We start from the raw sequence: 14,150 nt of genomic DNA on the forward strand, positions 1-14,150 counted from the left end.
CTTGCGTTAATGAGATACACAACAACACTGCTGCATCCCCAGTACTTGAGGACTCAATAAATATGTGTTGAATGAATGAAGGAAATCCATCAGAGGCCATTCCAGAATGTTCACTCGGAGGAAGTAAACTCTTTAAATGGGAACCAGAATTCACTTATTTCACTTGCCTGTACCCAAGGTGAGGTACAAAAAAAGCTCTACCTTCAATGTGGTGAAAGGTCTACTTGCACATGGTTCCTTCCCACTGAAAACTCCCCTCTCTTTCATGGTTTCAGGATTGAACCAAGACTCGATTAGAGTGAAAAATGGATGAGCAAACCTGCCTACTAAAAACCTTGGGACATCCAGTGCTGCATCCCCATGAGTTGGGGGGGAGGTGCTCTGGCCCCCACGACCGCTGTGGCCCCCCTACCTCTGTGGAGTTCCTCTGGCTGCTCTCGTAGGGCTTGCTTTTGGGGGGCGGGGGCGGTGGGACAGTAGGAGTCATCTGCTCATCCGTCTGCAAAGATGGGGAGCCTGGAAATGACACAAAGTGGATGAAGGCAGAGAGAAGAATTCATCAAGGAATCTCATGGGACTTCCAACCTGGTCAATCACATCACTAAGGTCACATTCTATCGTTTCTGTGGACAGAATGGAAAAGATCCCTTACCCTTTGTGAAAAATGCAGTGCCCTTCACTCACCAGAAGGCTTCACAACACGTTCTTAAGTAAAAAATCCCATTTTGGGTTCAGGGTTTTTACTATTAAGCTGAAGATGAGAACATTTTCTAGAATTCAGAGTATTACTCTGTTCTCTGGCATATCCCAGTGCTTAGAAAAAGCATCCATCACATACTAGGTAGTCAATAAATACTGGTTCAATTGAACTGTCATAGTTCTATCATGTAAAGGGGGCAAGATCCACTTGCTCCAGGAAAACTTGCCTGAATTATCTCTGACTCTTGGCTGACCATTGTCCCCTGTTTGGTACAATGGTTTCCCCCTCTGCTGTTCCTCTGTGCCAAGGGGACCTTGTAATTCTTCTCAGGAGTTGTGTGCTGCTGATTCCCCAAGCTTGGCTCTTAAGTACTATATAGAATGGGTCTATTTCTTTTCCTTATTTTGGACCCTTGGCTACATAAAGTACACGGCTATCTACCCAACAGTTCCCAGGTTACTCGCTTCCTGTCTGGTCCTTGTCCAGATCTACTTCACTGATACCTTCACAACTGGAAAAGGGACAGTGAGACCCTGTGGATCTCTGTACAGAAAAGTTAAATGACTCTTACCATCCTAAGGACATCTTGCCAGACTCTAACTGAATTCTACCCACCATCCCTGAATTAAACCAACTTCACAACAATCTCATATACCTTGTGTCTATTTTGGTTAAAAATGTTCCAGATTCCCACACATACTCCATCCCCTAAAACCACGAAGATAAGGGGTCTCTATAGCGGAACTTACTCAGGGTCCTGGTAGCTTTAGGAGTGAGTGGGGGTGGGCTCAGGGATGTCGCCTGAGGCGGCGAAGAGCCATGAAACGGTGTCAGCCGACTGTCCGACAGCTGGAGACTCTTCGGCCTTTGTGCTTTCCTGGCTGGACTCTAGTCGGGGGGTGGGGTGGGGAGACACAGCAAAACGTTCTCATGGTGAGGAAGGCTGAGCTCATCAATGCTCGGAACAACCCTGCTACAGGGCGGAAACTTGTTAAAAGGGCAAAACTCCAGGAGCCCTTTCTAAGCTTATCGCTGTTGGGGGGCACGAGGGCAAAGACAATGACAGGGGACCAGGGGACCAGGGGACCAGAGACAATTTTCCAGCTGGCCACGGACTTGATTTCAACCATAGTGTCATTTAGGTTGGAAACAAGCTACGCTGACTATCAGAGAGAGCTGGTCCTGCCACACTTAACAACTTGATGTGGCTTATGGAAGAAAAAGTACCTGTCTGGCTTTTTTTTTTAAGTAAAAAGAAGAGAAATGACAATGTTTGGACAGCCTTATGGAACACAGTGGCGAGAACCACATTCCAAGAATCAGCCCACATGTTACACTGTGGGTAAATCTTACGCCACTACTGATTTAGACTCTGATCTCTGTCTGCACTTTTCTCAGCACAGCCTGAGATCTGACACCCCCACAGGCTGCCACGTCCTGAGAAACCACACCAGGCTTCCACCTGGTGACTCACGGCTGTGAAGTGGTTGGTGAGGTGCCCAGCTACAGGGAAAGCCCTGTAAACCCGTGGCGTTGTTTTTGGCTTGTTTTGTTTACCAGCAGATCAGGCTCCAGCGCTTTCTCTGCGATGACCTGGGACTTGCTCAAGCTCCAGTCTTTTCTCTTGAACTTGCTGACCCGGCTCTCGCCATCCTCGCGGAGGGCCAGCTCTTCCACTCGGGCACCGGACGAGGCCCTGCGCTCCAGAAGCGGCTCCAGGATGGACCTGTCGGCCACAAATGAGGACAAAATCAGAAAACACTGATCATCTGACCGGCAAAGCTGAGTCTAAGAAGACCAGGGGAGATGCTCCTCAGCCTGACCTCGACCCATAGTTTCCCTCTCAGGTTCTAAGTCCGAACTCTCAACTGCCAGTGACTATCGCAGGGTCTGTGCGTACAGAAATGAGACCATCGAAGTAGGGAAAGAAAGCACTAGTGGATATTTATCTTATCCCAGGAAGACATGGTCTTGTTAAACTCAGAGGTAAAGACAGAATTCACACAGTAAAAGATGAATAGGCAGCTTTATGCAGTGGATAAGAACACCTGCTCTGGAGACCAACAGCCTGGGTTCAAATCCTGCCAATACTTACTTACTGGGTGACCGTGGGCAGATAGCCATTGTGTGCTTTAGTTTTCTTATCTGTGAAATGGGGATAATAATACTACCTACCTAAAAGGGTGACTATAAAATGCTTAGCATACTGCCTAGCAGCTAGGCGTACTCCTCAAATGTTTTTTAATGACAATGAGATTTTCAAGCACCACAGTGAAAACTGATTCATTCAAGAATCATAAAAATGCTACAGAAGGGAAGAGTTTGCTGAGAAACAGGAGTGTTTCAAACTATCTCCCCATAAAGTACTTATTAATTACAAAAGGGAAAAATAGGAAGTACTATTTTATTTTAAATTTTTTTATTTGGGGGGAGGAGGGAGTCAATCAATCAGGTTGATTGACTGACTGATTGATATTTATGTATGTATTCATTTATTTTTAGAGGAGGTGCTGGGGATTGAACCCAGGACCTCAAGCATGCTAAGCATGCTGCTCTGCCACTTGAGCTATACCCTCCCCACCAGGAAGTACTATTTTTAAAATAGAAAAGACAGCGGGCAAAATCTTACCCTCATGGTCCATTAACATCACCAGTAAGGGATGAACGGACATAATGGGTCTCTGGATATGATACTTGAAAAGGACACGACGTTGCACAAAAATGGATAACTTGAATCCTAAACACGAGGAAACATCAGGCAAACCCAAGCGAAAAAAATTCTATAAAATAACTGGTCCACCATCTTCAAAAATGTCAATATTATGAAAGACACAGAAAGGCTAAGGAAACGATTTCAGATTAAAGAAGAATGAAGAGACATGGTTAACTATAATACGTGATCCCGACTGGATCCTGCACCAGAAATTGCTACAGAAGACATTACTGGGACAGTTGACAAAACTGGAATATGGGTTGTAGCTTGAAGTATTGTGTCAACGTTAAACTTCCTGAATTTATAGACTGCACTGCATGTAGTAAGCGGTCACGGTAGGACAATCCACTTGTTCTACAGCCATGATGTATGCAACCCCCTCTCAAAGGGCCAAGTTGGGGAGTGGGGAGAGACAGAGAGAGAAGGAATGAACGTGGCAAAATGTAAAAAAAAAAGGGGGGGGGGAGAAGGGTTAGAAATCTATCTTTATGATGTATATTGCTAACAGCTTCTGAATGGGTATTTAATAAGCTCTGGTTTGATTTTCAATTGGTACAGGAGGGGAGGGTACAGCTCAGTGGTACAGCGCATGCCTAGCACACACGAGGCCCTGGGTTCAATCCCCAGTACCTCCATTAAAATAAAGAAAGAAATCTAATTACCCTCCCCCCAGAAAGAATCACTTCAAACAGCTAATTGCTCAGGGAGGGAAAAAAACCACCACCCAAGATCCTACTGGGTCTATTATCACTTTACTTGAGAGACTGAGAATGAGGGTGAGTGACTGCTGACACTAGCTCGACAGGCAAAGGTGTGCGTTTCAGGAGGGCCCAATTACCAACCAAACCAAGCCATGAGATAAAGACAGTGTAGGCTCACAGTGTCTGTGTTTTGTTTTTTTTTTCCTACACTGACTACTTCAGTGATTTTCCTGAAATACCAAAGATTAGTCTTTTTCTAAAAAAATTTTAGTTTGGGGCCCCTGCTCTGCTGGTGCTCTGGGCACGTTCTGAGCGGGCATGCAGTGTAATCACTTCCAGGTTCCCTTATCACAACGCCCTGTTTCAGCAAGTAATTCTCTTTCGGGGCCTCAGCCTCCCGTTCGCCAAACTGGACGGGTGTATCCTAACGGGAAAGAAGTGACTGTTTCTAGATGGCACACCCAACAACCACCATGGAAGTTTCAAGGAACACTGTGACATAACACTGCTAGTCGGAGAATCAAGGTCATTAGGTGGGGATGTTTGAGCTAAAGAAACATCCTGATTAAATGTTGGGAAACAGTATCAATGATGCCTTCTTACTCGCTGGGCAGATGTGGGCAAGAGCAGCGACCCACCTGTCTGGGGTCACGGCGCACAGCGGACCCCAGGCATCTGTCTGTCTGTTCCCTGCCCTAATGGAACAGCTATTATGGTGTCTCTGATTTTCAACAGCTGCTTGAAAACTTCCCTTTTTTTTTTTTCATGATACAGAGTTTATTTAAGAAAAGAGTCTTACTGAGCGGAAGAGAACGTCTGTGCTTTCCACAAAGTACATAGTAGCACATTATGGCATGAAAAAAACCACTGAAGGAAAAAAATAAACAAGTGAATCATTACTTAATACGTCAGAATTCACAAGATTAAAAATAGTCCAAATACTTAATATGGGTGAATATTATTACGAAAAATTATAGTCGCTCTGACATTGCATATGGCATTGCACGTTGGTATTTATGTGATTATTGAGAATTTAAAAAATAATTTCACCCTCTGAGTAGGTAATATATGCTTCTGGAAATGCACCCTACACTTGCCCTTAACCAAAGGTGGAGATGTGATCTGGGAACATATCAGAAATAATCATAAAACTATATGTACACATGTGTTTCCTACAATTCTTAATAATATAAATGCATGTTACATTGGTGCAACTGAAATGTTTTTGTATTAAGTTTAGAATGAACTTCTATGATTATCTGTTTAGAAATAATGACATGATAGCTAAAATATCCTATAGCAGGGAGAAGAATTAGTTACGACCCATTCATATGATGCAATGGTAGACAGCCACCAAAAATGACAACAAATAATAAAAAAAATTATATAGCAACATGGTAAATGCTTATAATAAAAAGATAAAGAGGAAATGCAAATACCAGACTGTATCTGTGCTATAATTACAACTCTGTAAACATATCTATGCCAGTGGGGAAAAGAACCGATAAATCATTCAGGAAGTAATAAACATTTGATTTCTAGGTAGAAGGCCATTCGTACAGGTTAATTTTTGTGGTATAATTATTATTATATGGAATATCAAAATTATAAATAAATGTTCAGTCAACTGATTTAACATATATTCAACACTAAAATACACAATGATGCTAAATACTCATCATGTATATTAAATGAGGCAGTGGGTCACGAAATGGTACATGCTTTTCCCACTTGAACACAATTACAAATTGACTCTTAAAATATTTGAACATATGGAAAGGCACTCCATGTTTCTGGCAACGAAAGCTCAACATCAAGAAGCCATAAGTTTAGCCCATAAACTTAACAGGATCCCAATAAAACTAACAATACGGTCCCAGACAAGGTAGCTGAAAATAAGCAAGGAGTAAAACTAGCCAAGTTCTGGGGGGAAAAAAAAAAAACCTAGAAATTAAAGACCTTTAAAATATGTAGTAATTAAAACTGCATTAGCAACGTACATAAACTACACAGGTAGATGTAAGAAACAGGAAAAAACAAAGTCCATATTGGACTTTTGGAACATATTGGAACTTGATTTTTTTTTTTTAATAAGCCTGACATTTCAAATCAGTAGAGAAAAGACAGTTTGCTCACTAAATGTTTCAGGGAGAACTGGGGTAGCCTGTAGGGGAAAAAATTGGCGCTATACCTCACACTTTACATGAGAATAAACTCCAAAGAATCACAGATTTTTATAGTCAAAAGTGAACCTCAAAAATTAGTTTTTTGTAGTCTTATAGTGGGGAAGGCCTTTAATTATGATATAAAACCCAGAAGCCATGAAATCAAATACCAACTTACCTGACTGCATAAAAAAAATCAGCCCAACTAAATAAAAACTTAGAAGTGAAGTCAAAAGACAAAGGAAAAATGGGGGGGGGGATATTTCAACTCATATTACAGACAAAGGGCCAACATCCAACAGAAGGATGTACAAAATATTTGACCACAGTTCACAGAAAATAAAATACATACAAGCTATTAAACGAATGAAAAGAGACTTCACACAACTTCACACAAGAGAAATGAAACAAAGACACAACGTAACTGTAGAGCACAGAGAAATATATACAAGACCTCGGTGAAAAAGCAGGTGACAATAAATATATGCATGTTCGTGTATAACTGAAGAATTGTGTTCTACACTGGAAACTGACACAACATTGTAAACTGACTATAACTCAATAAAGAAAAAAAATAAAGTTTTCAGAAAGCAAAACCCTCCCCCCCCAAAAAAAACCCCACAATGTAACAAAAACCCCATTCCAAGAAATTATTTTCCATCTCTCAGATTGGCAAAAATTAAAAGGACTGATAATACACAATTCAGGGACAAGGTGTGGGTGACCAGGCAACCTGTGTGTTGCTGGTAGGACTGTAAATGGGTATAACCTCCCTGGAAGTCAGTTTAGGAATCATGTTGAAAACTGCACTTATACATGTTTGACAGAGCCATTTCACTTGTGGAATTTTTCTCATATTGATATGCTTGAATATTCATAAAATAATATACATATATTTAAGGTTACTCATGGCCATCACTGCCGTGATAGGAAAAGGCTGAAATCCACTAAGTGTCCATCAGTAGACACTGATGAGATGTCCCGTGGTACAGAAATATGGTAAGATGTCTGTAGCTCAAAGAAAAGAGCAGGCTCTCTCTGTTCTGAAATGGAATGGTTTTCAAGATATAGTAAGTGGAAAAAAAGCAAGGTAAACAGAGTAGCATATGCTGCCATTTATGTATCAAAAACACGTAGGGAAGGCTATATATCTAGGAATCGCTCTGAACAGTACAGAGCTGTTGGGAAAGCACCCAGGACAAGAGCCTGAAAGCCAGCATCACTTGCCCCGGGAGCGTGGTCCAGGTAAGCGGCGAGTCAGGGACGGATGGGAGATTTTTCATGATGCATCCTTCTGTACCTTTGAAATTTCATATGTGATTATATGACCTATTCCTAAAATGTAAATTTTAAAATTACTTTTGAAAAACTGAAATAATGCAAAAAAAAATCAAGCAGTAACTACAAGTTATTGTGGAAAAAAAACAAAGTCAGGATGTGATGGTGGGGGTGACTGGATGTGATAGGATTATGAGTGATTTTCCCCCCCATTTCTCATAACTGTTGTTGCCATCGTGTAAATAATGATATTCTTCATGAGGGAGATAGTGAGAAAGACCCAAAGGCTAATAACCCAGGTAGTTGGAATTATTTCCCTTATGAAGATGCTGTACCCACACACTGACCAAGTCTCACTCGGTGACCAAAGGCAAACATCAAGGAGTTTCCCCACCCCTCCTGGCCGTTGAAGACCAAAGCCTTACCCATCAGAGCCGGGTCGGGAGGGGGCATTATCCGATGAGTTAGAAGAGGTGGAGATCACAGAGGAAGTCACCGAGGTGACGGACAGTCTCCGCAGTGTAGACAGCGTGATGTAAGGAAGCACCATGGACCCCGTGCGGCTTTGCTTCCTCTCGGTCAAGTTGGGTGGCTGAGGGAGACAAGATCCCTCAAGGTCAGCTGGCCGGGAACTCAGCCCGTATGAACTGGCACAGCCCCCATCTGTCTGAGGCGCGTGCCTCCTGATTTCACCGGGACCCCCTTATGACGGGTTGCTGCCTGACACACATTAGTTGTTAAATAGTGCCAATACTTCTATCCTTAGTTACAGACACAACTTGGGTTAAATCTTCCTTGTTTCTAAGACTAGAGAAAAATTCACCCTCATTTTCTGCCAGCCCCATGAGAAAAGAAAACCAAGATTTCATTACCCACTAATAGAACACAAAACCCTCTGTCTGCTTCTCCAGATTAGCTCCTATCAGCCATTTTAAAAATACAATAATTGGCCCAATAGAAGGGTTTTGGGTTGAAATGGCACACCTGACACTTAACCTGGTGACTTTTAGGAGGTAAAAGAACACTGATTTACTCTTTTAGGAAATTTGTCTTTGTCAACTAGGAACTTGTATAAAAGACAAATGCTCCTAAAAGAAAACTCTCAACTAGCAGTAGGTTAGAAGGTGAATTCGCAGGAAGGCATGACGATACTTGGATGGGTGGGAGAGACGATCAAAAAGATACTCGGGAGAAAAATGTAGCGGAGATGGAGGCATGGGGACGGGGGACAGGAGTACATGAAAAGAAACTTAAGAGTTTGATTGAGGAAGGAGAATTTTTGAAAACCTAGATTCAAGAAAATGACTTTTAAAGAGAGCAGGATGAACTCCTGTTTCACAAAGAGCAGACAAATGAAGCTGGAACCAAGCATATAGCACAGCTGTCAGAGTGAAAAGGTTAGCATGCAAAAGCACCCCTCCACCTAAATTCTTGGGAGGAAAAAGGAAAACTCTGAGAAATACGTTACAACCGTCCAAAAAAAAAAAAATCATGAAATCAGCTACATGCATTGTAAAATGTAATTCACAATTCTTTCTCCCCTTCAAAAGTGTGAAGGATATGAACATTTCACCAAAATAAAAATAAAGATTAGGGAAAAGCTCTAAGAGTAAGGCTAGACAAGACAGGGATTAGCAGTGTCCGGCATTAGGGAAACCTCAAATTCTAGTAGGTGGTCCCCAGACCCAGCAGTAGCACCACCTGGGGGCATGTTAGAAATGCAAATTCTTGGGCCCCATCCCAGACCAACTGAATCAGGAACGCTGGGGATGTGGCCCAGAGAAGCGTGTTTTCACAAGCCTCCCCCGTGGCTCCGACCATCATTCAAGTCTGAGAGCCGCTGTCCAGCACAACAGTGGCTGAAGGACACCCAGAGCCGACCCCGCCTTCTCTGATCCGCACCCCCAAGTGTTGTCATGCCATTCCTTTGCTACTTTGACCCATTTGGCATTTGAAAAACTGATCAATATCATAAATGGTACAAGACACCAGAAAAAGCTCATAGGCTATGTAGACAAAGCGTACCAGCGTGATAACCCCATAGAGCTTTTCCACTTTCTCCTTGAGTTCCCGGAAGCAAGAAGACAGCCGCTCGTGCAATGGCTTCAGCTGCTCCGTCAGCTTCTCCCCGTGGATGCGGATGCCCTCTGTCAGCAAAGGCATCTGGGAAAAAGGGCATGAAAGAATGGAATACGGTTTAGGAAGAATTCAGATTGGAAGGCTGGGGAAGGACGGAGGGTGGGGATGGGCAGATAAAGCGGTGGACAGCATTGTATCAAACGAGAACGCTGCTTCTCAGTGTAGGGCTTGGGAACCGGACGCCCTTGGGGCAGTGACGCAGAGGAACACACACACCGAGGACACAAGTAGCCAGGGAAGGGCTGATGGGCAAGGTAAGTCCACGTGAGCCCAGGGGCCCTTCTGTGCAGGAGAAAGGACAGGTTTCAGCCTTGGACTGAACTGGACGGCTGCACTTCCTCCCACTGTTCATTGAAATAGTGACAGAGAGAGAAACAGAGGCCGGCATCTCTCAGCTGGAAACACAAGCCAGCAAACCAGTTTGGGGTCTTTAATCTCCCCTCTAGGAAGGCCTCTCCCAACACTAATGGAATGTTCTCCCTAGGTCACTTCACTAGATAAATAAATAGGTTGTGATTCCAAGGGCTAAGAAAAAAAAAGTAACCTAAACATGGGCTTGTAAATGGAGCCCTAGAGTATCTTGGTGTCATGCGTTGTGACCACCCATGGACTGCGGAAAGCCGTCCGGCCACGCACCTCCCCTGAACATACCTGCAGCGCTATCAGTCGCTTTAGCAGCTCAACCTTCTCCTGGTCTTCAGGGTGCTCCTGCAGGTACTTTTCTGTGAAAAAAGCCTAAAAGCAGAGCATTTGCAAGCAGTGATTAGAACACATTCCTATCTGTCTATCTGACCCGCAAAAGAAGGGGAGGGAAGCCTGGAGGGGTGAAAAATGTCTTCTGTTCTGTCTGATCACCCAGGAATGATTAAGTAAACACTCATCCCTTTCTTGGGAGAGACCCGCAGCCACCAGAGTGGACAAGTCAAAAAGGTATGGGTTACCGTGTAGTCTTTCTGGAACCACGCAACTCCTAGCAAGAGTTCATTCTCAACAGGTGCTACACACGCACACACGCACGCACAGACCAAAGCATCACCAGCAGAGCAGAACGTCATTCATTAAAATAACTTCCCCAAAGAACTAAGGAAAGACCAAATGACAACATCTAAAGGTTCTTCATTAGATTAAGGGGCTAAATAATTATAAAGGAAAGAGCAAGACATTAATAGGCCGAGGATGGGGATGAGAGCTCATCTGCTCTGTCACAGGTTCCAGGCTGTCTCACCATTTCTGAAGATTCAAACCTGCACTTTTTTACTAATCACCTATCCGAAAGGCTATTCTGAGGACAACATGAGAAAAGCGATAGATGTGAACGTGTTCTGAAAATGTTAAATGCAGGATGCATTTATAGGTCAAGACCGTGTCACCCATAACATCATCAATAAACATTTATGGAAAGGCCCTAAAATAGGGAAGTAAAACCCAAACTCAAACTATAAACATAGGGGTTACATAGGAGACCATTTTAAAGACAGAATTGATTAGGAGAGGAAAAATTAAAGTCTGGAGTGAACATCTGAGCTCCAAAGAGTTCAGAATGGGAGTTATCTATTTTCTCCCTTAAGCATCATTTCTGAGAGTGCTTTCAAAGACCAGTCTTCAGGGGGAAGGTATAGCTCAGTGGTGGAGTACATGCTTAGCACGCACGAGGTCCTGGGTTCAGTCCCCAGTAACTCCATTAAAAAAAAAATCTCAAAGACCAGTCTTCAAAGTTCCCCCTCACTCTTCCGCTCCACTGCTATGAAAGCCACCCCATCACATGAAACCCCAGAGTTCCTGAAACTACAGGATACGGTCATAAAAGTGCTCAGCCCACTTTACATGGAAAACAGAATATGTATAAACTCTTTACTGTGTGGGAAGATGTTATGGGTTGAACTGTGCTCCCGCCCCCAAGTCACAGACTGAAGACCCAATGAGCCCTGGTACCCAGAATGTGACCTCAGAAGGACACAGATTTGTTGCAGATGTAATTAGCCAAGATGAGGTCACACTGGAGTAGGAAGGACCCTTAATCCAATCTAACTGGCTGTCCTTACAAAAAGGGGACACGAGGAGACAGACACATGTAGACAGGGAGAACACCAAGTGAAGAGCCAGGGAGAAGACAGTCGCCTGTCAGGCAAGAAATGTCGAAGACAGCCAGCAATCCACGGAAGCTAGGAGAGAGGCCGGGGACAGACTTCCTCAAGGTCCTCAGAGGGAATCAACCTGCAGACACCTTGACTTCAGACCACTGGACCAATTCCTATTGTTCTAGCAGCCCTTCTAGTTACTACAACACTAATTTAACAGAGAATATGGATATATGGAACCCAAGTATCACAAAAAGGAGGCACATTCACACCTGGAGGGACTGTCAATATAAAAGAAAACACCGTATTAGATTAAATCTTCATCTACCTTTACCTTTCAAAATACAAACAGTTTAAATTCTAAAAAGCTTTTTTCTTTGTTGCTTTTTTTTTTTTTTAAGGGCAGGTGGTAAGTAGATTTATTTATTTACTTGATGGAGGGACTGGGGATTGAACCCAGGACCTCATGCATGCTAAGCATGCTGCTCTACCACTTGAGCTATACCCTCCCCTCTAAATTTTTGAAAGTTGAAAAAAGTTTGATTTTTTTTAAGTTTTTTTTTTGTTTAATGAATTTATTTTTTAATGGAGGTACTGGGGATTGAACTCAGGACCTTGTGCGTGCTAGGCATGAACTCCACCACTGAGCTGTACCTCTCCCCTAAAAATGTCTGATTTATGATAAATGCACTGAAATTCCCAAAGCAGCAGTGGAGTCGGGGAACATTAGAGCAGAGTGCCCTGAAATTAATTTTTCTAGCTGAGTCCTGCCTCACAACAGAAAGGGCTGATGAATTATAGCAAACAGCTCCTGGGTTCCGTTCATGCAGGCAATGGTTGAAGAGCTGCCTGAAAATAGGTCACCTGTATCACGTAGGTAATGATGGGCTCCCCAGTTGATCGTAACAGTTCAAGGTGATCGATGAGTTTACCTCTTTCTTATGTTTAGAAATGTACAAAGTCATGTATATTAATTAAAAGTATAAACTATATTTTTTAAAAGTTCCTGAAATGTATTTGTTTAGATCTTTCTTTTCCTTTCCTTCCCCCCAACCATTTTAATTAGAAGACGGTCATGTTGGAAAAAAGGTCACATAAAATTATGTAATATTCACCGATATTGGCATATGTGAATCAGAATTCAGGGGCATTCTGAAAAAAAATGAGTACTTGGAAAGATACATCAAAATTAGTACCAGACAGCTTGTAGTGAAAAACACACACTGACAGGATTATAGCATAAAACCTGTATTGTATTTTGGGTCCTAGTTTTGTACTGAATTCCACTGTAACACTGGAAATTATTACTGAAACCTAACATTGGCAAAGTAGAATTTCTCTCTGGTGTTGAGACTTCTCTGGCTGCTGAGAATAATAAGACTAAAGGAGGCTGAGAGGTTGAAGAGAACAGAGAAGAAAGATCTCTGTAGCAGCAGCCAGAGCAGAGGTAAGCACCAGTCATGAAGGACACTCGAGCCACACATCTGTTCCACGTAGGCAGAAGGAGGGAGGAAGCAACCCAGCATCAGTCAAGCCTCAACTACATGGCAGGCGTTGTATGATGTTCCGTATTTTAGGATATCTCCCTTAAGCCCCACGTCACTCCTGTGAGTTATTTATTTTCCTTGCTTTTTTTGAATATGACCCTGGGGCTCAGAGAGGTTAAGTATCTCGCCCAAGGAGCACACCGTGGCCAACAGGAAGCCAGGTCCGGTCATAGAAGCAGCTGATTCTGAAGCCCCTGGTCTTCCCAGGACACTGCGTACAGATGGAAATAAAAGAACCAGCCCACTTAACCCCTGCTCGCCCTTCCCATCTAAGTCCTTTCCTTTCCACTCACTCTCCACGCTACTCCGCAGGGGTGTCTTGTTTATTGATATTCAAGAAGAGGACTCCAAAATTATTTAGCCACTGGAAACACAGTTAACAATGAAAAGTCTTGTCTCTATTAGTTATATATACTTAACTGAATTTTACTTACTGAGTGCATTACCTCCACTTTAAATGGCGCAACATCCAAACCATACGCAATGGATTCCCACGTGGTGAGCATCCCTGTCCTGTTTTTCCAGAGTACCAGACACAACACGTAGCTGAACTAGCTTAACTGCAGGGCCAAGGTCAGCATTTGTCCATACAACCAATGGCACACCAAGTCGGCCCAGAGGTTCCTAGAATCTGGTTCCGAATAGAGCGTGGCTCTGCATTTCCCATGGACGCTGCTCCCCTTCCAGAGCACCCTCAGGTCTGAGGTCCACCCGAACGCTTTCTACCTCCCAGGGGAGAGCGGGAGTGGGAGAGCGAAGAGCAGGTGAATCAACCCTGGCTGGGTGGCTGATGGTCTCCAAGGGGTGGGAGGTCAGGGATAAGTTTTCA

At 43.3% G+C, this 14,150-nt stretch overlaps 1 protein-coding gene across 2 annotated transcripts in view; it reads right to left on the minus strand.

The window, feature by feature from the left end:
• The window catches only part of DOCK5 (dedicator of cytokinesis 5), a 176,294-nt gene that overhangs the window by 4,285 nt on the left and 157,859 nt on the right, over positions 1–14,150 (minus strand). For both annotated transcript variants that reach the window (XM_072952781.1, XM_072952782.1), the window contains 6 exons: positions 10,348–10,431; positions 9,583–9,720; positions 7,983–8,149; positions 2,258–2,426; positions 1,450–1,588; positions 413–516 (listed from right to left, as the gene is read on the minus strand). In XM_072952781.1, the coding sequence (XP_072808882.1) occupies positions 413–516; positions 1,450–1,588; positions 2,258–2,426; positions 7,983–8,149; positions 9,583–9,720; positions 10,348–10,431 (801 nt within the window). The remainder of the gene's footprint in view (positions 1–412; positions 517–1,449; positions 1,589–2,257; positions 2,427–7,982; positions 8,150–9,582; positions 9,721–10,347; positions 10,432–14,150) is intronic.

The sequence above is a fragment of the Vicugna pacos genome, chromosome 31, assembly GCF_048564905.1.
Source record: "Vicugna pacos chromosome 31, VicPac4, whole genome shotgun sequence".
NCBI classification, from domain to species: Eukaryota; Metazoa; Chordata; class Mammalia; order Artiodactyla; family Camelidae; genus Vicugna; species Vicugna pacos.